Source organism: Entelurus aequoreus, linkage group LG14 (assembly GCF_033978785.1).
Source record: "Entelurus aequoreus isolate RoL-2023_Sb linkage group LG14, RoL_Eaeq_v1.1, whole genome shotgun sequence".
In the NCBI taxonomy this organism is placed as follows: Eukaryota; Metazoa; Chordata; class Actinopteri; order Syngnathiformes; family Syngnathidae; genus Entelurus; species Entelurus aequoreus.
The window spans coordinates 52,791,611-52,819,392 of record NC_084744.1 but is presented as its reverse complement, the minus strand read 5'-3'; the positions used below and the strand labels follow the sequence as shown (position 1 = coordinate 52,819,392).

The following is a 27,782-nucleotide window of genomic DNA, read 5'->3' as shown; positions in this document are numbered from 1 at the left end:
ATCCAGGGAAAAGTGAGACGCACAGCTCACTGCCCAGGCGACGTAGGGTAGGGTCACCATGAGAAAACTAAGTTCCCGCGCCGATCCTCGGGTCCACTGGTCTTTTATCTAGCTCGCCCTCATCAGTCCCAGGTGTGCAGCTCTCCGGTGAGTGATTGCAGCTGGTGGCTGCTGCAGGGCGGAGACGCGCGCGGCGCGTCCCTGGATGTACGCACCCGTGGGCGTGTCCCGAGGTGCGCACAGACGGACGAGCGGCTTTGGCAGGAGTCTGAGCCGTAACAATAATATACATTTTTAAAAAAGGAAAAAAGATTTTGTGACGACAAAAAATATTGCTGTGATCATAGTAGCATCGACTAGATACGCTCTTGTACTTGGTATCATTACAGTGGATGTCAGGTGTAGATCCACCCATGGCGTTTGTTTACATTGTGACGCCGGTGAGCTAAGGTGTGTAGTGAAGCATGTTTAGCTATTCCTCGTCCTGCAGGGATGATACTAGTAATAAACTTACTTTATTCGTCGCCATGGAGGTGAGGATTAGTGATTTAGAAGTAGCTAAGACACTGCAGACCGCGCCATGTCCCTAACCCTAGCACCTCTTCCTGAGGGCGTTTCAGTGTTATAACTTCACCTTTATCGTTAGTGTTTAAGCCAAAATGCGTCCATTCTCCCTTTTCTGTCTACACGCACTGTCTGCTTGTAAGTACTCCGTGATTGTGCGCTGCCGAACATGCTCATGTGCTCGTAAAACTAGCAATGACACGACGTGGGGAGGGGGGAGGGACCGGTACTTTTTAGAGGCAGTATAGAACCGAATATGATTCATTAGTATCGCGGTACTATACTAGTACCGGTATACCGTACCCTATACCAATGTAATCAATATATATACAAATATAATTGATAACACCAATCTTTATACTAACAATCAAATGAAACAAGACAACAAAAACATCCACATGGTTTATGCATTGCAGTGTTTCCCATAAACTGCCAAGATGCCTGTGGCGGTGGGGGCGTGGTCACCATGACATCATCGAATAATTTGCATAATTTACTACAATGATATGATTTTCTCTAAAAAGGCTCAAAAAATGTATACTTACTAATTAATAATAACAGTTTTGTTTTAAACGTCCATCCATCCATCCATCCATTTTACAATATAATTACAACACTTTATGTACATATTTATATACAGATTTGAACAATAAGTTATTCACTGAAATATATTTATTAATTGTGGTTCTTACAAAAAATATATCTTATAAAATATAAAAGTTAAAATGTCTCTTAAAGCTCTGCCCCTTTAATTAGTGCATACTAAATAATTTAACTTTAGCCTACTACTACAACCATATTATTTACCAGCAATATAAAGTGAAACAGAGGCAGAGGTGTCCTGCCACAGTCAGTAACAAATAAACACAGTAGTGGTCAAATACAAATAAGGCAACAAGAGAAGTATCCTACACTTCTCTGTTGTAAAGTAAATCTGAACAGCCTATATGGGTATCTACATCAACTATATGATTTGCCTGAGAAGCTGGACAGGACAAAAATAAAAATTAAAAATTAAAAAAAAATTTTTAAAAATTTTAAAAAAATTTTATTTTATTTTATTTGTGGCGGACGTAATTATTTCGTGGCGGGCCGCCACAAATAAATGAATGTGTGGGAAACACTGCATTGATTAGTTGCATTATTTGTTGGTTTAAAGTTATGAATATTTGTGGCGTACCACAAAACTCAATGTTATGTCACCTGCTTTTAATGGAAACGGAAGCACATGTTCTTCAAATGCAGTTTCGCTTTTTATTGGACGGGAGACAAGTAGGCGGATCGTCACAGGCTCCGCCCACTGCCGCCTTTCACATGAGCCACGCGACGAGGACACAAGCAGGATGACATTTAAAAATCAGGAAGTACGCCCTCGCGTCCGTGTAGGTGCACAGCAACACACCGTACCACACCGGATGGAAAGCACACACACATTGCTGCAAATGTGTGTAATAGGCACGCACACACACACACACACACACACACACACACACACACACACACACACACACACACACACACACACACACACACACACACACACACACACACACACACACACACACACACACGTTGCTGAGTCACCTCTGTACTAAAGTGCTATCAAAGGCCAGGTGACATCACACGCACACAATACTACTTTTTACATGTAAAAACATCACCTTTCATGTCTTTATAATTACACTGCTTGATAGAAAAATACAGAATAATATAAAAGATGACTTTCACAACAAATTTACCTTTGCAAAATGAATAATGGTCAGTTATTATTTCATATCTTCATGTATGTGGTATGATGAAATAGCTATGACAATATATTGTATCTTTTATATAAATATCATCAAATATTGTTTTAGTATTTCTATTGGTAAAAAGACTTTTCTGTTTGAAAATGTCCCTTCCAAATATATCAGATAAAAGTGCGTATTATTACGTTTGCAAAGGCAGGAAGGGGAGAGGTTTTCATGGCTACCTGGCTCGTCTCAGCGCGTCACATGACATCTTGCACTCAGCGAGAGGAATTCATTTTAGCAAGTGCGTCACAGCACTGACACGTCTCCCCAACTATTGGCTGATGGCAAATGTCCACACGGCTCGGAAGGAGAGTGTGTATGTGTGTGTGTGTGTGTGTGTGTGTGTGTGTGTGTGTGTGTGCGTGTGTGTGTGTGTGTGTGTGTGTGTGTGTGCATGTATGTATGTAAAAATCAGTATTTGGTGTAATGGCTGCCATGTAGTACAAAGGTATGCTCATCTATCACATCCGTCAATTCACACAAATATTTAAGTGTTCAGACATTATGGAAATTAAGTTATGCTTCGCACCTAAACAAATTCTTAAAGGCACAGCGACACAAACGTGAACTACAAGCTAACATTACATTTGAACATCTTACCATCATCAGTGTGTTATCATTATTAACAATAAATGAATCTCACAACAATTAATGTATATTAATATTAATAAATGCATCTCAAAACCATCAGTGTGTTTATTATTATTGTTATAATAAATGTGTCTCACCATCATCAGTGTGTTTAATATTATTATTATTATCATTATTAAATGTGTCTTACCACCATCAGTGTGTTTAATACTATTATTAATACATGTATCTTAACGCCATCAGTGTATTTATTATTATTATTAATAAATGTATCTTACCAACATCAGTGTATTTATTATCATTATTAATAAATGTATCTTACCACCATCAGTGTGTTTATTATTATTAATAAATGTATCTTAGCAACATCAGTGTATTTATTATCATTAATAATAATTGTATCTTACCACCATGAGTGTGTTTAATATTATTAATACATGTATCCCTATAGCATCAGTGTGTTTGTTATTATTGATACATGTAGCTCACCACCATCAGTGTGTTTATTATTATTATTATTAATAAATGTATCTTACCACCATCAGTGTATTTATTAGTATTATTTTAATGATAATAATAACACATGTATCTTACCACCATAAGTGTGTTTATTATTACCATTAATAATAAATGTAACTTACCACCATCAATGTGTTTAATATTATATTAAATGTACATTAAAACTATCAGTGTGTTTATTGTTATTATTCAATTTAAATGACCAGAATAAATGTGTATATTATTAATAAATGGATCTTACCATCAGTTAGTTAAATATTATAAAATGTAGATGACCCCATCAGTGTGTTTAATATTATTATTGTCAAAACTAGGTCTGTGGCGTGGTTTGCTCTCCCGTGGTGCAAAAGAATTGGAACGGACGTGGCGTGCAGGTAAAGACATAGTTTAATTATTACTATAAACTCAAACAAAAGGTACAAACAAAAGGCGCTCACAGAGGAGGTAAAAAACTTGACTAGGAAAACAAAGGGCGCGCACAATGGCGGAGAACTATGAACATTAAACAAACAAAAACTTACGTGACAAGAGATGAAACAAGAACTAACGTGACAAGGAACTGTGGACATGGCATGAATGGGTGATGTAGCCAGGACGAACAACAGAAACAGAAAAGCCTATATAGTGACATGAAAAGTGAAAACAGGTGCGTGACTAACTGTGAACAGGTGCATGACATGACTGTGAAAACGTGAGACAGGTGTGTGTGAGTCCAAGCGTGGAACAGGTGAAACTAATGGTTGCTATGGTGACAAACAAAACCAGGAAGTGAAACAAGGAACTAAGGAAGTGTCCAAAAAACAAAACAGCACATGGCCAAACAAAAACCTGAACACAGACATGACAGAACCCCCCCCTTACGGACAGATCCCAGATGTCCAAAAACAAAAAACAGGATCAAGAGTCATGGGAGGGGGGGAGGGGGACATGGCGGTGGGTCGCCAGACCAGGTGTCCCCGAATCCACCGGGGCAGGATCAGGTGGCGGCGACGCGTAGATCGCCGCTGTACCTGACGAGGTGGGCGACCCGGGAATGGCCACATTCGTGGCAGACGAGGAGGTCGGCGCACCTGGCGTGGCGGACGCCCATGGAAAGGCCACATCCTTGGCCGACGAGGAGGTGGGCGCGTTGTCGTGGCAGGCGGCGAAGCTTGGCGTGGTGCGTCAGGCGGCGAAGCTTGGCGTGGTGCGTCAGGCGGCGAAGCTTGGCTTGGTGCGTCAGGCGGCGAAGCTTGGCGTGGGGGGTCTTTGTCTTGGCGTGGGTGGTCTTGGCCTTGGCGGTCTTGGTCTTGGCAGCGTGGGTCATGGTCTTGGCAGCGTGGGTCTTGGTCTTGGACTTGGCGTGGTTGGTCTTGGCGTGGTTGGTCTTGGCGTGGCGGTGCTTGGACTTGGTCTTGGTCTTGGTCACTTGGCGGGTCTTGGTCTTGGTCACTTGGCGGGTCTTGGTCTTGGTCACTTGGCGGTTCTTGGTCACTTGGCGGTTCTTGGTCTTGGTCACTTGGCGGGTCTTGGTCACTTGGCGGTTCTTGGTCTTGGCTTTGGTCTTGGCGTGGGTCAGCCACGGGCGGCGCTTGGCGGCGTGGGGCAGCCACGGGCGGCGCTTGGCGGCGTGGGGCAGCCACGGGCGGCGCTTGGCGGCGTGGGGCAGCCACGGGCGGCGCTTGGCGGCGTGGGGCAGCCACGGGCGGCGCTTGGCGTCGTGGGGCAGCCACGGGCGGCGCTTGGCGTCGTGGGGCAGCCACGGGCGGCGCTTGGCGTCGTGGGGCAGCCACTGGCGGCGCTTGGCGTGGAGCAGGTACTGGCGGCGCTTGGCGTGGAGCAGGTACTGGCGGCGCTTGGCGTGGAGCAGGTACTGGCGGCGCTTGGCGTGGAGCAGGTACTGGCGGCGCTTGGCGTGGAGCAGGTACTGGCGGCGCTTGGCGTGGAGCAGGTACTGGTGGCGCTTGGCGTGGAGCAGGTACTGGTGGCGCTTGGCGTGGAGCAGGTACTGGTGGCGCTTGGCGTGGAGCAGGTACTGGTGGCGCTTGGCGTGGAGCTGGGCGTGGAGCAGGTGGATCTTGGCATGGTCGAAAAACTGGTGGTGGCGGCCGTGCTGGTGGCTGTGGCTTGGCAGGTCGAAAGACAGGTGGTGGGGGTCGTGCTGGAGGCTGTGGCTTGGCGTGACGAAAGACTGGTGGTGAGGGTCGTGCTGGTGGCTGTGGCTTGGCAGGTCGAAAGACAGGTGGTGGTGGTCGTGCTGGAGGCTGTGGCTTGGCGTGACGATGCTGAGCCACCCCACCTGAACAATTCCCAGCCCTAGCCCCCCCCTCAAGGAGCGGATACCAGACGCGCTCCCCGCGGTCTGGAACCGTCTTTTGGGGTGGGCGGAGGGGGTTCAGGAGGAGGGCAGAATCCTCCCCTCTAAATTGTCCAAAATGTCTTTCTTTACCCCCCACCTGGGCTTTTGTGGGTGAAAAAAAAATTTCTGACTTGGGCGTGGCATGAGTCCTGGGGGGCGGGGCATGGAATTTGGGTGGCTTGGATTGAACCGGTAAAGAATTTGGGAAAACAATCTCCAGGTCTGTGGAGTGCTCCTTGAGCTGCCAGGCTGGCTGATTTCCATTTCCGCCCGGAGGGGGAGGAGCCTGCAGGAGCGCAGCGTGCTGTCCGCTCACCTTCCCTGACATCCTCGGTCTGGAGCGCCGCTTCCGGGACAGGGATGACGTGCCAACGTCCCCGGGCCAAAGGGAGCTGATCGGCACCAGTTTGCCGGTCGGACCCCACATGAGATCCCTGCGCTCCATGGGGGAATGGCGGAGTGTCTCTTCCTCCATCGCGCGGAGGACCTCCCACGTTGCCTCGTCAAAATGGTCCAAATTTTTTGCGGGAGAGCTCTTATGCTGGCGACATCTGTCAAAACTAGGTCTGTGGCGTGGTTTGCTCTCCCGTGGTGCAAAAGAATTGGAACGGACGTGGCGTGCAGGTAAAGACATAGTTTAATTATTACTATAAACTCAAACAAAAGGTACAAACAAAAGGCGCTCACAGAGGAGGTAAAAAACTTGACTAGGAAAACAAAGGGCGCGCACAATGGCGGAGAACTATGAACATTAAACAAACAAAAACTTACGTGACAAGAGATGAAACAAGAACTAACGTGACAAGGAACTGTGGACATGGCATGAATGGGTGATGTAGCCAGGACGAACAACAGAAACAGAAAAGCCTATATAGTGACATGAAAAGTGAAAACAGGTGCGTGACTAACTGTGAACAGGTGCATGACATGACTGTGAAAACGTGAGACAGGTGTGTGTGAGTCCAAGCGTGGAACAGGTGAAACTAATGGTTGCTATGGTGACAAACAAAACCAGGAAGTGAAACAAGGAACTAAGGAAGTGTCCAAAAAACAAAACAGCACATGGCCAAACAAAAACCTGAACACAGACATGACAATTATTAATACATGTATCTCACCTCCATCATTGTGTTTATTATCATTATTAATAATAAATGTATCTGACCGCATCAGCGTGTTTATGATCATTAATACATGTATCTTACCACCACCAGTGTGTTTATTATTAATCCAACTTTTTTTATTGGCATTTTCAAATAGACAGAAAAAAGTGCAAGTCGAAACAGTACAATTTTAAAGTCAGTAAATTATTCACACCCTTTCCCTTGAAACCCAAACCACCCACCCACCCTCCCACCTCACTCAGGTCACGCAAACAAGGGACATATGGCACAAACATATAACAAGTAAGACGACTAAGACAGACACACACACACACACACACACACACACACACACACACACACACACACACACACACACACACACACACACACACACACACACACACACACACACACACACACACACACACACACACACACACACACACACACACACACACACACACACACACACACACACACACACACACACACACACACACACACACACACACACACACACACACACACACACACACACACGAGGCCAGAGACAGACAGACAGGCTGAAAGGAGAGAGAAAAAAAGTGTGTTTATTATTAATATTAATAAATGTAGCTTACCACCATCGAGGTGTTTAATGTTATATTAAATGTAGATTAAAACAATCAGTGTGTTTGTTATTATTACATTTAAATGACCAGAATAAATGTGTATATTATCATTAATAAATTGATCTTACCACCATCAGTCATCTACATAAAATGTAGATGACCCCCGTCAGTGTGTTTAATATTATTATTAATAAATGTATCTTACTACCATCAGTGTGTTTATTATTAAAAATAACAAATGTATCTTACCACCATCAGTGTATTTATCATTAATAGCATTATTATTAATAATAATACATGTATCTTACCAACATAAGTGTGTTTATTATTCATATTAATAGATGTAGCTTCCCACCATTATGCTGTTTAATATTATATTACATGTAGATCAAAGCGATCAGTGAGTTTATTGTTATTATTAAATCTAAACTACCACAATCAATGTGTTTATTATTATTAACACATGTATCTCACCACCATCATAGTGTTTATTATCATTAATAATAAATATATCTGACCACATCAGCGTGTTTATTATTATTAATAAATGTATCTTACCACCATCAGTGTGTTTACAATCATTATTAATATAATTATCAATAAATGTATCTTACCACCATCAATGTATTTATTATTAATAATAATAATCACAATAAATGTATCTTACACCATCAGTGTGTTTATTATCATTATTAACAATAATCATAATAAATGTATCTTACCACCATCAGTGTGTTTATTATTATAATTATTATAAATAATAATAAATGTATATTACCACCATCAGTGTGTTTATTATTATTATTACTATTAATAATAATAAATGTATTTTACCATCATCAATGTGTGAATGAATGATAGCTTCTCAGTGTCACGTGCTTTTAATCACTAGAAAAAAGTGCTATATAAATCTCATTCATTATTAATATTATTATATTGTGATACTAGAACTGATGCCAATATCGAAGAAGTATCAGGTTCACGATACTTTTGGTATCTATCCTCTCAACACTAATATTCCGTTTTTTGACTCTCATGTTTTTGAAGATAATTCAGTGACATTAATGATATCATTAATGATATCACTGAGGATAACTGAAACCGTTTTCACAGAGTTGTTATATCAGCATGTGTCCTTTGACGCCTGCAACATATGTTTTTCCTACTTTGTTAGGTGTCTTTGAACATGTCGCTCAGTCAAGCTGGGATGTGCCTTGGCGTGGCGAGCGCGCGGCAGGTGGCGGCTCATGATGACGATGACGATGATGATTGAAAGGTGTAAAAAAGACGTGTTGTTCATGCTGAATGACGTGATTGGTTTCTGGGATGTGACATTTCCCTTTGAGAGGAAAAAGAAGGAAATCATTTTCTTTTGAGTGCCTCTCGCCTCCCTCGCTTTTACATCGCCTTCCTTCCTTCCTCCGATGAGGGGTGGGGGTGGGGTGTATAAGTGGTGAAAGGTCTGCTTGCCTTTTGAGAAAACGAGCTGTTGTTTCAAGTACCACTGATGCTGTCATCACAAGCTCTTCTGGGACAACTTTCTCCAAGGATGTCCATTGCTGTTTTAACAAGCTTGTTGAAAATAACATAAAATGTATTTTGTCAGGATATTTTTTGTAGTCCACAGGTCTTCAACAGAGGGCCCAAGACCAGGTGGTCATTACATTATTGGTTAATTAGACTTTTTTTTTTTTTTAAAAACATGTTTTAATATTTAATCTGCAATGTTTCCACAAATGTTAACATATTCAAAACATATGAACATTAATACAAACCCCAAAACCAGTGAAGTTGGCATGTTGTGTAAATCGGAAATAAAAACAGAATACAATGATTTGCAAATCCTTTGCAGTCTATTCAATTGAATATAGGTTGAAGAGACAAGCTTCTTAACGTTCGAACTGGTAAACTTTGTTATTTTTTCGCAAATATTAGCTCATTAGGAATATATATATATATACATATATATATTTAAATATATATATATACATATATATATTTAAATATATATATATATATATATATTTAAATATATATATATATATATATATTTAAATATATATATATATATATATATATATTTATATATATATATATATATTTAAATATATATTTAAATATATATATATATATATATATATATATATATATATATATATATATATATATATATATATATATATATATATATATATATATATATATAATGTAGTAACAGACACGTTCATGACAATATGTAATATGTTCAATATTTACCTTATTTTTGGTCATTTTAAGCATTGCCGGAACTTCTTTCCTCAGCGAATATATATCCGTTTCCATAGCAACACACTTCTAACTTCCGGCAACAACTGTGTGTTCCTACTTCCACAAACAAACGTGTGTGTTCTAATCTTGCTTATAGAAGTGAGCCCGAAGAAGAGGGTGAAACGTTGGACCAGACAGAAGTTGATAGAGTGAGTTCCACGTGACTTGACTGTATAAATGTGGAATTTGGAGTCAAACTATGCAAATATAAATGGAGTGCTTACCCAAAGTCAACTTGTAAAAAATTCCCCCGGGCAGCTGGACTAAAACGACAACTGTCCATTAAGTGAGTCACTATAATATTCATCATGATACATGCAGCACATCACCGTACACTACAATACATACTGTCGAGCTAGCTGTGTACAAACAAAACATTAAATACTTTACAAATACTGTAATATGACTGTTAATGTTTTTCAGTCAGTACAGATTAGTGTCCTATCGCATTGTGTTGTGCATTACAAACTCAAAAGCGATTCAGCTGGTGACGCAAAAGCTAGCTGACCCCTTGCTGTAGCTATCTTACGGCTAATGTCTTAGCATACTGTCCCAAGACGATGTGTTACAACTAGAGATGTCCGATAATAACGGACTGCCAATATTATCGGCCGATAAATGCTTTAAAAAAATGTAATATCGGAAATTATCGGTATCGGTTTCAAAAAGTAAAATTTATGACTAAAACGCCGCTGTACGGAGTGGTACACGGATGTAGGGAGAAGTACAGAACGCCAATAAACCTTAAAGGCACTGCCTTTGCGTGCCGGCCCTATCACATAATATCAACGGTTTTTCACACACACAAGTGAATGCCATGCATACTTGGTCAACAGCCATACAGGTCACACTGAGGGTGACCGTATAAACAACTTTAACACTGTTACAAATATGCGCCACACTGTGAACCCACACCAAACAAGAATGACAAACACATTTTGGGAGAACATCCGCACCGTAACACAACATAAACACAACAGAACAAATACCCAGAACCCCTTGCAGCACTAACTCTTCCGGGACGCTACAATATACACACCCCGCTACCCCCTACCCTAAACCCCGCCCCCCCCCAACCTCCTTATGCTCTCTCAGGGAGAGCATGTCCCAAATTCCAAGCTGCTGTTTTGAGGCATGTTAAAAAAAATAATGCACTTTGTGACTTCAATAATAAATATGGCAGTGCCATGTTGGCATTTTTTTCCATAACTTGAGTTTAGTTATTTTGGACAACCTTGTTACATTGTTTAATGCATCCGGCGGGGCATCACAACAAAATTAGGCATAATAATGTGTTAATTCCACGACTGTATATATCGGTATCGGTTGATATCGGAATCGGTAATTAAAAGAGTTGGACAATATCGGAATGTCGGCTATCGGCAAAAAAGCCATTATCGGACATCTCTAGTTACAAAAATAGAAAAAAAAGAGTTCCTCAGTGTTCGCTCCTATAATAACAATGTCACTACAGTTTGGTTATTATACAGGTTTACAGAACGTAAATTAAAATATTGTTGACGTTTTTTTAAAACATTTTTAAAGTGATTTAGCGGCAGAATGGATTGCTCCCATTAGCAGCCACCAAGAAGGAGTTGATTTTTACAAATTAGTATGCAAAAAAAAACACAAAAAAAAACATTTTTGTCTTCTTTTTGTCTCATAATTATTGTGAACTACAGGCAACATTTTTTTTTTTTAAAAGTGCAGTTCCCCTTAATTTGAACTACTTCTAATGACATTGCTCGAAGTGTTGGAGCTGGCACAGATAAAAAAGAGACACTTTTCTCTGTTCTCTTGTCTTTCTCACTTTTAATCCCATACACACACACACACACACACACACACACACACGCACGCACGCACACACAGGAAGTCATTACACACCCAAACAGGAAGTCGTTGCACACACACACAGGAAGTTGTTGTGCAGGTTGGTTGGTTTGGAACATTGCTATTAAAGCGTTGTTTATTTCCTGTTTGTTTATAATTTGTTGATAAAAAAGTCGCTTCGTACAGAGCATGTATCTGCCAAGATGGACAACTTGTATTTTTTCAACAAAAAGAAGAGATGAAAATGAGCAATGACAGGTTGTCATTGCGTGCGTTAGATTCCCACATATGAAGAAAACAAGGAAACAACGTCTCCACAATGTTGTGTGAGCACTGCAGTAAAAAGAAAACAGGAATGGTGCTAGAGCAGTGGTTATTATTGAGTGGTTACTTCACTAAATTGTTATTATTGTAAATACCGTATTTTCCAGACCATTCGTGGCTCACTACTGCAACAACAACGTCGGAAATGTGTCCCGTGAAAAACGTCCGACCGGAACTCTCTAATAACTAAAGTTCCTTGGGTGAATAATGTATACTCACTACACCGGTATGTTTTAGCGCTTCCATAGCGAGCCTACTGACAGATATAAGTAAGAACTTTACACTACTTCATATTAGAAATGGCAACAGCGGAGGATGAATGTACCATAACAAGAAGATAGAGAAAAAGAACACGCTTATCTACTACGGTGTCGGCACGGACTACAATGGCGGACCCGCGCACATTTTCAGGACTTATGCAGATCCCAAATACACATCAGCAGGTACCAGAAGGTAAGAAGAGTTGATAATACGTCTTACCTTATACACACACCATAATAATACTCGTATGTTGAATACACCGACAATCCATCAAGCGGTGTGGCTTCATAACTTACCAAAGTCGTACTGAAAACATTTTGACAGATTTTTGAGCGCCGTGTGTAATGTTCTATAATCTCAATGGAACATTTAAAGTTTTGGTGTTGTTTACTGCCGTCATCTTGCAGTTTACACGTACTTCTTATGTGTGACTGCCATCTTCTGGTCACACTTATCATTACACCATGTACCAAATAAAATAGCTTCGAGGTCGGTAAGCACAACCAGAGTTATGCCGTACATTAGGCGCACCGGGTTATAAGGCTTACACATTTGTATACCTCACAATTATTTTACATTGCTTAAAAGTACTACAACATGGACATGTAAGTACAACAACATGGATGTTTAAATACTGCAACATGGACGTTTAAATAGTACAACATGGACGTTTAAGTTCTACAACATGTATGTTTAGGTTCTACAACATGGACATTTAAGTACTACAACATGGAGGTTCAAGTACTACAACATGGAGGTTCAAGTACAACAACATGGACATTTAAGTACTACAACGTGGACGTTTTAGTACTACAACGTGGACATTTTAGTACTACAACATGGACATATAAGTGCTACAATATTGGCAGATAAGTACTACAACATGGACATGTAAGTACTAAAACATGGACGTTTAAGTACAACAACATGGACATGTAAGTACTACAACATGGACGATAAAATAGTACAACATGGATGTTTAAGTACCACAACATCAACAGTTAAGTGCTACAACATGGACATTCAAATACTACAACATGGCCAGATAAGTACTACAACATGGCCAGATAAGTACTACAACATGGCCAGATAATTACTACAATATGGCCAGATAAGTACTACAGTATGGCCAGATAAGTACTACAACATGGGGGTTTAAGTACTACAACATGGGGTTTAAGTACTACAACATGGACGTTTAAATAGTACAACATGTAAGTACTACAGCATGGATGTTTAAATACTGCAACATGGACGTTTAAGTACTACAACATGGACGTTTAAGTACTACAACACGGGCAGATAAGTACTAAAACATGGACGTTTAAGTACTACAACATGGACATGTAAGTATTACAACATGGACGATAAAATAGTACAACATGGACATGTAAGTACTACAGCATGGATGTTTAAGTACTACAACATCAACAGTTAAGTACTACAACATGGACATACAAGTGCTACAACATGGACGTTTAAGTACTACAACATGGACATTGTGGCTTGTGCAGCCCTTTGAGACTTTTGTGATTTAGGGCTATATAAATAAACATTGATTGATTGATTGATTGATTGATTGATTTAAGTACTACAACATGGACGTTTAAGTACTACAGCATAGACATTTAAGTACTAAAACATGGCCGTTTAAGTACTAAAACATGGACGTTTAAGTACTACATCATGGACGTTTAAGTACTACAACATGGACATTTAAGTACTAAAACATGGCCGTTTAAGTACTACAACATGGACGTTTAAGTACTAAAACATGGCCGTTTAAGTACTACATCATGGACGTTTAAGTACTACAACATGGACATTTAAGTACTACATCATGGACGTTTAAGTACTACAACATGGACGTTTAAGTACTACAACATGGACATTTAAGTACTACAACATGGACGTTTAAGTACTACAACATGGACATTTAAGTACTACAACATGGACATTTAAGTACTACAACATGGACGTTTAAGTACTACAACATGGACGTTTAAGTTCTACAACATGTATGTTTAGGTTCTACAACATGGACATTTAAGTACTACAACATGGAGGTTCAAGTACTACAACATGGAGGTTCAAGTACTACAACGTGGATGTTTTAGTACTACAACGTGGACGTTTTAGTACTACAACGTGGACGTTTTAGTACTACAACATGGACATAAGTGCTACAACAGGGAGGTTTAAGTACTACAACATTGGCAGATAAGTACTACAACATGGACATGTAAGTACTAAAACATGGACGTTTAAGTACAACAACATGGACATGCAAGTACTACAACATGGACGATAAAATAGTACAACATGGATGTTTAAGTACCACAACATCAACAGTTAAGTGCTACAACATGGACATTCAAATACTACAACATGGCCAGATAAGTACTACAATATGGCCAGATAATTACTACAATATGGCCAGATAAGTACTACAGTATGGCCAGATAAGTACTACAACATGGGGGTTTAAGTACTACAACATGGGGGTTTAAGTACTACAACATGGACGTTTAAATAGTACAACATGTAAGTACTACAGCATGGATGTTTAAATACTGCAACATGGACGTTTAAGTACTACGACATGGACGTTTAAGTACTACAACACGGGCAGATAAGTACTAAAACATGGACGTTTAAGTACTACAACATGGACATGTAAGTATTACAACATGGACGATAAAATAGTACAACATGGACATGTAAGTACTACAGCATGGATGTTTAAGTACTACAACATCAACAGTTAAGTACTACAACATGGACATTCAAGTGCTACAACATGGACATACAAGTGCTACAACATGGACGTTTAAGTACTACAACATGGACGTTTAAGTACTACAACATGGACACTGTGGCTTGTGCAGCCCTTTGAGACTTTTGTGATTTAGGGCTATATAAATAAACATTGATTGATTGATTGATTGATTGATTGATTTAAGTACTACAACATGGACGTTTAAGTACTACAGCATGGACATGTAAGTACTAAAACATGGACATTTAAGTACTAAAACATGGCCGTTTAAGTACTAAAACATGGACGTTTAAGTACTACAACATGGACGTTTAAGTACTACAACATGGACATTTAAGTACTAAAACATGGCTGTTTAAGTACTACAACATGGACGTTTAAGTACTACAACATGGACATTTAAGTACTACAACATGGACGTTTAAGTACTACAACATGGACGTTTAAGTACTACAACATGGACGTTTAAATACTACAACATGGACGTTTAATACTACAACATGGACATGTAAGTACTACAACATGGACATTTAAGTACTACAACATGGACGTTTAAGTACTACAACATGGACGTTTAAATACTACAACATGGACATGTAAGTACTACAACATGGACATATAAGTGCTACAACATGGACATATAAGTGCTACAACATGAACATTTAAGTACTACAACATGGAGGTTTAAGTACTACAACATGGAGGTTTAATTACTAAAACATGGACGAGTAAGCAATACAATATGGAGGTTTAAGTACTACAAGATTAAAAGCAAATACTACAAATAGTACACGAAAAGGTCACTCACCTCTGATGGTTTCTTGTGCTGGTGTCGGACCCACGTGATGCTGGTGTTCATGTTCTTAGACCACCTGGACCACGATGTCACCTGACCTGTGCCAAAATTCACTTCATTAGGTACAGTTACACCACATAAACATATCCAATATGATCAATAATTAAGTTGATCGGCGCATAAAAACAACACGATCATGATTAAATAAAGTTTTAATAGGGAGAGCAGAAACATCTCGTTAGCACAACTTATTAGCAATTAGCACACGCAGGAACTAACTGACCCCTGCTGCTAACATAACCTGTGTGTGTGTGTGTGTGTGTGCGCTCACATGCCTGTGTTTTATTGGAAGACTACCAGGAGTGTGTGTGTGCATTGTTATCACACACACACACACACGCACACACACACAGTTATTTGTGTTTATTCAAATGAGTAGGAAATGTAGACGATCTTTAGGAGGCTGACATGGGTACAGTATGTGTGTAACATGCGTACAGTATGTGTGTAACATGGGTACAGTATGTATATAATAATAAATAATAATGAATACATTTGTAACACACTTTACATTTGTTAAAATCTCAAAGTGCTACAAATTATTATTTTTTTTAAATTGTTTTAATAAAAAATTTTAAAGTTAAAATATATAATAAAAAATTAAAATAGAAATGAAATCATGACACACACTAGATAAACACTAGATAAAACAGAAACATTAATAAAAATATAAATAAAATCATGAAAGCACTGGATAAAACAGATAGGCAAGCAGTGTATTTAAAAACAAGAAGGCAGAGAAATTAGATAAAATGTATATAACATGTTATCAACATGGCCGCCTTCAAAAAACTAACAAGTAACTGTCCATAAGCCATTGTCTATTGATGATAAGTGTATCATATGTATGCTAGCATGTCTCTCTTAGCATTATAAACACAACCCATAGGGATGCCATTTTGTTGATTTTTATTAGGAACGGTTCACATTAGGGCTGCAACTAACAACTAATTTGATAATCGATTAATCGGTCGATTATTACTTCGATTAATCGATTAATAATCGGATAAAAGAGACAAACTACATTTCTATCCTTTCCGGTATTTTATTGAAAAAAAAACAGCATACTGGCACCATACTTATTTTAATTATTGTTTCTCAGCTGTTTGTAAATGTTGCAGTTTATAAATAAAGTTGTTTTTTTAAAATAAATAAATAAATACAATTAAAAAAAGTAGCCTCTGCGCATGCACATAGCATAGATCCAACGAATCGATGACTAAATTAACCGGCAACTACTTTTATAATCGATTTTAATCGATTAGTTGTTGCAGCCCTAGTTCACATACACAATTTTAAATATAACATCAAACATTAATGTTTGTTTACTTGTGTGTGATATTTTGTATCGTACATGATACCACACACACAAGTAAACACGCTGCAGGACTGCTTGTATTGCGCATGATATCCCACACTGTAGTAAACATGCGGCAGGACTGCTTGTATTGCACATGATATCACACACAAGTAAACACGCTGCAGGACTGCTTGTATCGCACATGATATTACACACAAGTAAACATGCTGCAGGACTGATTGTATTGCACATGATATCACACACTGTAGTAAACACAGGGCAGGACTGCTTGTATCGCACATATTATCACACACCAGTAAACACGCCGCAGGCCTGATTGTATGCACATGATATCACACACTGTAGTAATCACGTGGCGGGACTGCTTGTATTGCACATTATATCACACACAAGTAAACACTCTGCAGAACTGCTTGTGTCGCACATGATATTAGACACAAGTAAACATACTGCAGGACTGCTTGTATCACACATAATATCACACACACACACACACAAGTAAACACGCTGCAGGACTGATTGTATTGCGCATGATATCACACACTGTAGTAAACATGCGGCAGGACTGCTTGTAATGCACATGATATCACACACAAGTAAACACGCTGCAGAATTGCTTGTGTCGCACATGATATCACACAAGTAAACAAGCTGCAGGACTGATTGTATTGCACATGATATCACACAATGTAGTAAACACGTGGCAGGACTGCTTGTGTCGCATATGGAATCACACACACACACAAGTTAACATGCTGCAGGACTGCTTGTATCGCACATAATATCACAGACACAAATAAACATGCTGCAGGACTGATTGTATTGCACATGATATCACACAATGTAGTAAACACGCGGCAGGACTGCTTGTGTCGCATATGGAATCACACACACACAAGTTAACATGCTGCAGGACTGCTTGTATCGCACATAATATCACAGACACAAATAAACATGCTGCAGGACTGATTGTATTGCACATGATATCACACACAAGTAAACACTCTGCAGAACTGCTTGTATTGCACATGGTATCACACACCAGTAAACACGCTGCAGGACTGCTTGTATCGCACATGATATCACACACAAGAAAACACGCTTGCGGACTGCTTGTATCGCACATAATATCACACACACACACACAAGTAAACACGCATTATATCACACACTGTAGTAAACACGTGGCAGGACTGCTTGTATTGCACATGATATCACACACAAGTAAACATACTGCAGGACTGCTTGTATTGCACATGACATCACACAATGTAGTAAACACGCTGCAGGACTTCTTGTGTCACATATGGAATCACACACAAGTAAAGATGCTGCAGGATTGCTTGTATCGCACATAATATCACAGACACAAGTAAACATGCTGCAGGACTGCTTGTATCGCACATGGTATCACACACCAGTAAACACGCTGCAGGACTGCTTGTATCGCACATGATATCAGACAAGTAAACATGCTTGCGGACTGCTTATATCGCATATGATATCACACAAATAAACACGCTGCAGGACTGCTTGTATCGGACATGATATCACACACAGGTAAACACTCTGCAGAACTGCTTGTATTGCACATGATCCCACACACAGGTAAACACTTTGCAGAACTGCTTGTACTGCACATGATATCACACACCAGTAAACACGCTGCAGGACTGCTTGTATCGCACATGATATCAGACAAGTAAACATGCTTGCGGACTGCTTGTATCGCATATGATATCACACACAAATAAACACGCTGCAGGACTGCTTGTATCGGACATGATATCACACACAGGTAAACACTCTGCAGAACTGCTTGTATTGCACATGATATCACACACAGGTAAACACTCTGCAGAACTGCTTGTATCGCACATGGTATCACACACAAGTAAACACGCTGCAGGACTGCTTGTATCGCACATGATATCAGACAAGTAAACATGCTTGCGGACTGCTTGTATCGCATATGATATTACACACAAACACGCTACAGGACTGCTTGTATCGGACATGATATCACACACAGGTAAACAGTCTGCAGAACTGCTTGTATTGCACATGGTATCACACACCAGTAAACACGCTGCAAGACCTCTTGTATCGCACATAATATATCTCACACACACACACACACACAGAAGTAAACACGCTGCAGGACTGATTGTATTGCACATGATATCACACACACAGATAAACACGCTGCAAGACCTCTTGTATCGCACATAATATATCTCACACACACACACACACACACACACAAGTAAACACGCTGCAGGACTGATTGTATTGCACATGATATCACACACACAGATAAACACGCTTGCGGACTACTTGTATCGCATATGATATCACACACAAGTAAACACGCTGCAGGACTGATTGTATTGCACATGATACCACACACAAGTAAACACTCTGCAGAACTGCTTGTATTGCACATGGTATCACACACCAGTAAACACACTGCAGGACTGCTTGTATCGCACATGATATCACACACAAGTAAACACGCTTGCGGATTGCTTGTATGGCATTTGATATCACACACAAGTAAACACGCTTGCGGACTGCTTGTATCCCACATGATATCACACACAAGTAAACACGCTTGTGGACTGCTTGTATCCCACATGATATCACACACAAGTAAACACGCTGCAGGACTGATTGTATTGCACATGATATCACACACAGGTGAAAACGTTGCAGGACTGCTTGTGTCGCACATTTTACATGCAAGATGATACAATACAACCCATTAACTAACATCGATATCGGATGGGAACACCTCTTGGATCATACACGGTATCGTGACTGAGAACAACTCTTCTGGACACTGGCATAGAAGCAGGAGTTCAGAATATGAAATAACACATCCAATCAACAATCTGTACCTTCACATGGAGAACTAACACTTTAGCAATCATGGCCAAGAAAATATGTGAGTGGGAGGAAACACACACATTTCACTCTTTGACACACACACGCACACGCACACGCACACGCACACACACACAGGCAGACTGCAAATGATTAACCACACTTTGCCTCAATTAGTTACTGTTCTTCCTGTCAACGATCGATTTTTAATTAAACCTCCACTGAGCTAGTTTGTGTATTTGTTACAGTGTGTTTGTGAGTGTGTGTGTTACAGTAGGTGTGTGTGTTACAGTGTGTGTGTGTGTTACAGTGTTTGAGTGGGTGTGTTAGTGTGTGTGTGTGTTACATTGTTTGAGTGTGTGTGTGTTACAGTGTGTGTGTGTGTGTGTGTGTGTGTGTGTGTGTGTGTGTGTGTGCGCGTGTGTGTGCATGTGTATGTGTTACAGTCTGTGTGAATGTGAGTGTCACTGTGTGTTGCTGTGTGTGTGTTACAAAGTGGTGTGTGTGTTACAGTGTGTGTGAGAGCGCGTTACTGTGTGTGTGTATGTATACAGTGTAGTGTACGTGTTACAGTGTGTGTTAGTGTGTGTTACAGTGTGGTGTGTACGTGTGAGTGTTACAGTGTGTGAGTGTGTGTTACAGTCTCTGTGTGTGTTAGAGCCTGTGTGTGTGTTACAGTGTGTGCGTGTACGTGTTACATTGTGTGTGTGCGTGTGTGCGCGTGTGTGGGTAACACTGTGTGTGCGTGTTACAGTGTTTGAGTGTGTGTGTGTTTGTTACAGTGTGTGTGTGTGTGTGTGTGTTGCAGTGTGTGTGTATGCATGTGTACGTGTTACAGTCTGTGTGAATGCGAGTGTCACTGTGTGTTGCTGTGTGTGTGTGTGTGTGTGTGTGTATGTACACAGTGTAGTGTACGTGTTACAGTGTGTGTTAGTGTGTGCGTGTAAGTGTGTGCGTGTTACAGTGCGCTGTGTATGTGTCAGTGTTACAGTGTGTGAGTGTGTGTTACGGTCTCTGTATGTGTTACAGTGTGTACGTGTTACATTGTGTGTCTGCGCGTGTGTGTGGGTAACACTGTGTGTGTGTGTGTGTGTGTTACAGTGTGTGTCTGTGTGTTGCGTTACAGTGTATGTCTGTGTGTTTCAGTGTGTGTATGTATGTGTATGTGTTACAGTCTGTGTGAATGTGAGTGTCACTGTGTGTTGCTGTGTGTGTGTTACAAAGTGATGTGTGTGTTACAGTGTGTGTGAGAGCGCGTTACTGTGTGTGTATGTACACAGTGTAGTGTACGTGTTACAGTGTGTGTAAGTGTGTGCGTGTTACGGTGCGGTGTGTATGTGTGAGTGTTACAGTGTGTGAGTGTGTTTTACAGTCTCTGTGTGTGTTAGAGCCTGTGTGTGTGTGTTACAGTGTGTGTGTACGTGTTACATTGTGTGTGTCTGTGCGTGTGTGGGTAACACTGTGTGTCTGCGTGTTACATTGTGTGTGTGGTACAGTCAGTGTGTTACAGTGTGTACATATTTTCCTTTAAAGAGTGAACAGAAAGTGAAGCCATCGTCACATGTGACTGTACAATATTGTTGTGCTGCAACATGTAAAAATATCTGATCATAAATTAAATGTCAAATAAAAGAGCCTTTTGGCTCGTTGCATCACAGCTGACTGACGTGACTGCCATACGACTGTCACATAACCATTACACGATTGTCACATGACTGGCACACGACTGTTACACGACTGTCACACGATTGTCAAATGACCATCACACGGCGAGCACACAACCTTCATGCAAGCGTTACATGACTGTCAAACAACAGTCATATGACGTCACAGGACCTTCACACGATTGTCACATGACTGTCAAATGGCCGTCATATGACATCAAATGGCGGGCACACAATCATCACACGACGGTCACACAGCTGTCACACGACCATCATATGACCGTCACTTGACGGTCAAATGACTGTCACATAGGGATGATGTTTGATAAGAAATTATCGAGTTCGAGCCTGTTATCGAATCCTCTTATCGAACCGATTCCTTATCGATTCTCTTATCGAGTCCAGATAGGTGGTTGTATATGGAAAAAAACACACAATATTTGGTTTAACAAAAGCTCACTTTTATTATATAAGAAAACAATTTAATCTAATAAATAAATAAATATTGACTGTTACCCCCCTAAAAAAATTAAATAAAATAAATAAATATTGACTGTTGTTACCCAAAGTATATTAAGTGGGATTTTTTCAGAAAAACAAATATATACAGTAACACAAAAACAACCTGTCTCTGTGATCACTATAGGTGTATAAATACTACTTTAATATAGTGTTAAATAAAATCAGTCCCTTGGGCACAAAACTGAAAATAATACAGCTTTCCAAAAAGTGCACTTCTGCTGCTATTTGACATAACTGTTTGTTATGATGCTTTGACATTTTTGCACTTTATTTCTTTATTGAAAGAAGATTCTATGAAGAGAAAAGTTCTTTGCAAATGTGGATACAATGCTAAAAAAATGAAAAGTTAAAGCTAAAAAAAGAAATACACTTTGAGTTAACATTATTTCCTTATATGGGGAAAGATGTTATGAGCTAGGGAATATAACAACTACACTACCCAGCATGCAACGGGAGTGACGAGCATGCGCGGTAGCCCCGAAAAATGTTGCATATCGTCACCCAGCAGCTAAGAATGAGCACGCTGTGAAAGTAAACGTCAAGAACTCAACCAACACGCCTCGTCTGCATTATTTATAATTAGACAGACAACACATATACAGTGTGATTTGGTTTTGTTTACAAGGAAAGAAAAACGAAAGTTAAAAAAGGGAGATGTCATATATGTATGTGCTGCGGTTGCTTTAAGAACGTTGTGACAGCTGCCGTAAAGGAGGTACGTTGCTAGCCTGGTTGCTATGTTTCCGGTTGGTCGTAAAAGTGTTCGTCATGTGTTTGTACCCTGCTCAAATCTCTCAGTAAAGTTATTCATTTGGATTATACCTTTTGTTTTGAACTTTATTACACCTTGGAGCGCTTTTTCCCGTCCATTTTGTTCCTGCTTTCGCTATCTGCGCCTAATGACTGAGCTACGTGACGCCATTTATTGTGATGTCCCACGGAGCATTTCTGGTCGGGACGGGATTCGTTCCCAGGGATTCGAATAAAGAACCAACTCTTTTTCGTTACTATAGTGGTCTCGATAACGGGTACCGGTTCTCAAAAAGGGATTGGAGTCCGAGGACTCGGTTCTTTTCTTATCGAACAACCGAGAAAACCGGTTTCGAGTATCATCCCTACTGTCACATGACCATCCAACGACCGTTACATGACCGTCACACGACCGTCACATGACCATGCAACAACCACTTCATGACCGTCACACAATCATCACACAACTGTCACATGACCATCATATGCCCGTCACATAATCCTCACACAACTGTCACATGACCATCATATGCCCGTCACATAATCCTCACACAACTGTCACATGACCATCATATGCCCGTCACATAATCCTCACACAACTGTCACATGACCATCATATGGCCGTCACATAATCGTCACACAACTGTCACATGACCATCATATGCCCGTCACATAATCATCACACAACTGTCACATTGGTTAGTTTGTTACTTTTAGTGATTTTTTGTTTTAAATATCTAGATTTTTGACAATTTCTTATTATATTCAATAAAAACATTCACACACGTACACAAGTATACATGTATACACACATGTACACACAAACATACATATAGACGTATACATATACACACATACAAGTATACACACATACACAAACTCTTATAAATGGCTGTCATCAGCTAACAACACACAAGGTTTTAAGGTAAAAAAAAAAAATTAAATGTGGTATTTGTAGAGTAGGCGGGGTTTGTGACATTAAGTGAGGCGGGCTGTGAGGTACTATACACGTATTACTGGTAGTACTGCAAATTGTGTGGTATTACTGCAAAGCGTGTGGTATTACAGCAAAGCGTGTGGTACTGTATTCCTGCAAAGCGTGTGGTGTTACTGCAAAGTATGCGGCATTACTGCAAAGCGTGTGGTTTTACTGCAAAGCGTGTGGTTTTACTGCAAAGCCTGTGGTATTACTGCAAAGTGTGTGGTGTTATTGCAAGGTGTGTAGTACTACTGCAAAGCATGTAGTACTATTGCAAAGCATGTAGTACTATTGCAAAGCATGTAGTATTACTGTAAAGTATGTAGTATTACTGCAAAGGGTTTGGTATTACTGCCAAGTGTGCAATATTACTACAAAGCGTGTGGTATTACTGCAAAGCGTGTGGTATTACTGCAAAGCGTGTGGTGTTATTGCAAAGTATGTGGTATTTCTACAAAGTTTGTTGTATTACTGCAAAGCTTGTGGTACAGTATTCCGGGCAAAGCGTGTGGTGTTACTGCAAAGTATGCGGCGTTACTGCAAAGCGTGTGGTATTACTGCACAGCGTGTGGTATTACTGCAAAGCGTGTGGTATTACTACAAAGCGTATGGTGTTATTGCAAAGTGAGTGGTATTTCTAAAAAGTTTGTTGTATTACAAGGTGTGTGGTACTACTGCAAAGCGTGTAGTACTACTGCAAAGCGTGTAGTACTACTGCAAAGCGTGTAGTACTATTGCAAAGCATGTAGTATTACTGCCAAGTGTGCAATATTACTACAAAGCGTGTGGTATTACTTCAAAAAGTGTGGTATTACTGCAAAGCGTGTGGTGTTATTGCAAAGTGAGTGGTATTTCTAAAAAGTTTGTTGTATTACTGCAAAGCATGTAGTATTACTGCAAAGCTTGTGGTGCAGTATTCCTGCAAAGCTTGTGGTGTTACTTCAAAGTATGCGGCATTACTGCAAAGCGTGTGGTTTTACTGCAAAGCGTGTGGTTTTACTGCAAAGCACGTGGTGTTATTGCAAGGTGTTTGGTACTACTGCAAAGCGTGTAGTACTACTGCAAAGCGTGTGGTATTACTGCAAAGCGTGTGGTATTTCTACAAAGTCTGATGTATTACTGCAAAGCATGTAGTATTACTGCAAAGCGTGTGGTACAGTATTCCTGCAAAGCGTGTGGTATTACTGCAAAGCGTGTGGTAATACTGCAAAGCGTCTGGTGTTACTGCAAGGTGTGTGGTACTACTGCAAAGCCTGTAGTACTACTGCAAAGCGTGTAATACTATTGCAAAGCATGTAATACTATTGCAAAGCATGTAGTACTATTGCAAAGCATGTAATGTTACTGTAAAGTGTGTAGTATTACTGCAAAGCGTTTGGTATTACTGCCAAGTGCGCAATATTACTGCAAAGCGTGTGGTATTACTGCAAAGCGTGTGGTGTTATTGCAAGGTGCATGGTACTACTGCAAAGCGTGTGGTACCACTGCAAAGCGTGTGGTGTTATTGCAAGGTGCGTGGTACCACTGCAAAGCGTGTAGTACTACTGCAAAGCATGTAATACTACTGCAAAGCATGTAATACTACTGCAAAGCATGTATATTACTGTAAAGTGTGTAGTATTACTGCAAAGTGTTTGGTATTACTGCCAAGTGGTATTATTGCAAAGCGTGTGGTGTTATTGCAAAGTGTGTGGTATTTCTACAAAGTTTGTTGTATTACTGCAAAGCATGTAGTATTACTGCAAAGCATGTAGTATTACTGCAAAGTATGTGTTATTACTGCAAAGTATAACTTACTGTCTGTGGTGTCAGAGTCGTTGCTGCTGGTGGAGTACTTCCTCCTCTTCCTCTCGCTCTCCATCTATCGCCACAGGAAGATGAAGAGGAACATGAATATTTCATAAGTCATAAATAGTCATGTATGACAACACAACATATTGCAATTGTAACAATAATAATAAGAATTCTGTTTGCTGAGTTGAGGTTGATGGAAGGAAGGAAAGAGGGCAAAGAGTGAAAAAGCAATAGGATATAATAGAATAGATGAGTTATTGTACCACGTCCATCATGAACATGTACAGTAAGTACAGTACTTGCTGGTAAAGTCAAAATTGTTTCGGCTCAAGCACCCGTCGCCGCTCAGTCTTCAGTGTGCTCCTCTGAGCGCACCTCTGGACACGCCCACTGGCGTTCTTCTCCTGCTGCGCTCACTCTGCAATCAACGCACCTGACACTAATAAAGACGCCGCACATTATTTATACCAGCGCGTCCTGCGTTCCAGTGCCAGAACCTAGCTACTTGTATTTGTACAGTAAGCCCACACGTCTCTAGCTCTCCTTCAATTTGCCTACTTGCTCTCCATGTTTCCCCTCCTCTGTGCTCATTGTGTTTTGTCCTGTTTTGTTGTCCCGCAGCTTCTCTCTGTTCCCCGGATTCGAGCTGTGCGTCTCGTCTCCCCGGACTCCCCCTGGACTTCTTGCTGCCTTCCCGGATCTCGACCGCTCGCCTGCCCACGGACCTTGATGCCTCTCTCGTGCCCTCGACCTCTCGCCTAGCCACGGACTTCAGAGCCTGCCTCGCCCTCTCTGGACTTCCGCATTCTTCGCAACACGCACCTTCAACACTTGCCGGTAACACTCTCCAGTTAATTACATCACATAGTCGCACACCACACACCACGTCATACTCTTGTACTAATAAACACGCCTAAGGCTAAGCGACATCCCTGTCTCAGTGCAGTCTCCTTCTCCACTGTATCATTACAAAAATAAAAGTTTCCTCTTGTTGCTTGTGTAGCTTCCTGGGATTTTTATCATTGGACTTGTTGAACCAATCACAAGACATTGAGAAAATATATTGTACAACACAACCAATTTTGTAATCATGTCCATCCCAGTGTTTCCCATAAACTGCCAAGATACCTGTGGCGGTGGGGGCGTGGCTATGGGCGTGGTCACCATGACATCATCGAGTAATTTGCATAATTTACTACAATGATTTGATTTTCTCTAAAAAGGCTCAAAAAATGTATACTTACTAATTAATAATAACGGTTTTGTTTTAAACGTCCATCCATCCATTTTACAATATAATTACCACACTTTATGTACATATTTGAACAATAAGTTATTCACTGAAATATATTTATTAATTGTGGTTCTTACAAAAAATATATCTTATAAAATATAAAAGCTAAAATGTCTCAAAGCTCTGCCCCTTTAATTAGTGCATACTAAATAATTTAACTTTAGCCTACTACTACAACCATATTATTTACCAGCAACATAAAGTGAAACAGAGGCAGAGGTGTCCTGCCACAGTCAGTAACAAATAAACAGAAAACAGTAGTGGTGGTAGATAGACACAGAGCTTCATCAAACATCTGATCCACTGAACAAAGAGCTCCAAAAATCTTGAACTTTAGACTGCCATCAGTTTTACTCCCTACACTTAACCATGTGTTTCCTACTGCCTGCAGACTTTGCACCCTTTGTTATGTACACATGTTGTGTTTCTAATATAAATACATTTAATAAAGTCAAATACAAATAAGGCAACAAGAGAAGTATCCTACACTTCTCTTTTGTAAAGTAAATCTGAACAGCCGATATGGGCATCTACATCAACTATATGATTTGCCTAAGAAGCTGGAGAGGACAAAAAAAAAAAAGTTTTTTTATTTTTTATTTGTGGTGGACGTAATTCTTTCGTGGCGGGCCGCCATAAATAAATGAATGTGTGGGAAACCTGCATCCATCTATCCATCCATCTCCTTCT

General features: G+C 40.3%; 1 protein-coding gene across 1 annotated transcript in view; it reads right to left on the bottom strand.

Annotated features, from left to right (window-relative positions):
• The window catches only part of jade2 (jade family PHD finger 2), a 133,906-nt gene that overhangs the window by 78,013 nt on the left and 28,111 nt on the right, over nucleotides 1-27,782 (bottom strand). Inside the window, exons 3-4 of the mRNA XM_062070165.1 lie at nucleotides 25,802-25,865; nucleotides 15,835-15,920 (exon numbers count right to left, since the gene is read on the bottom strand). Of these exons, the coding sequence (XP_061926149.1) occupies nucleotides 15,835-15,920; nucleotides 25,802-25,865 (150 nt within the window). The remainder of the gene's footprint in view (nucleotides 1-15,834; nucleotides 15,921-25,801; nucleotides 25,866-27,782) is intronic.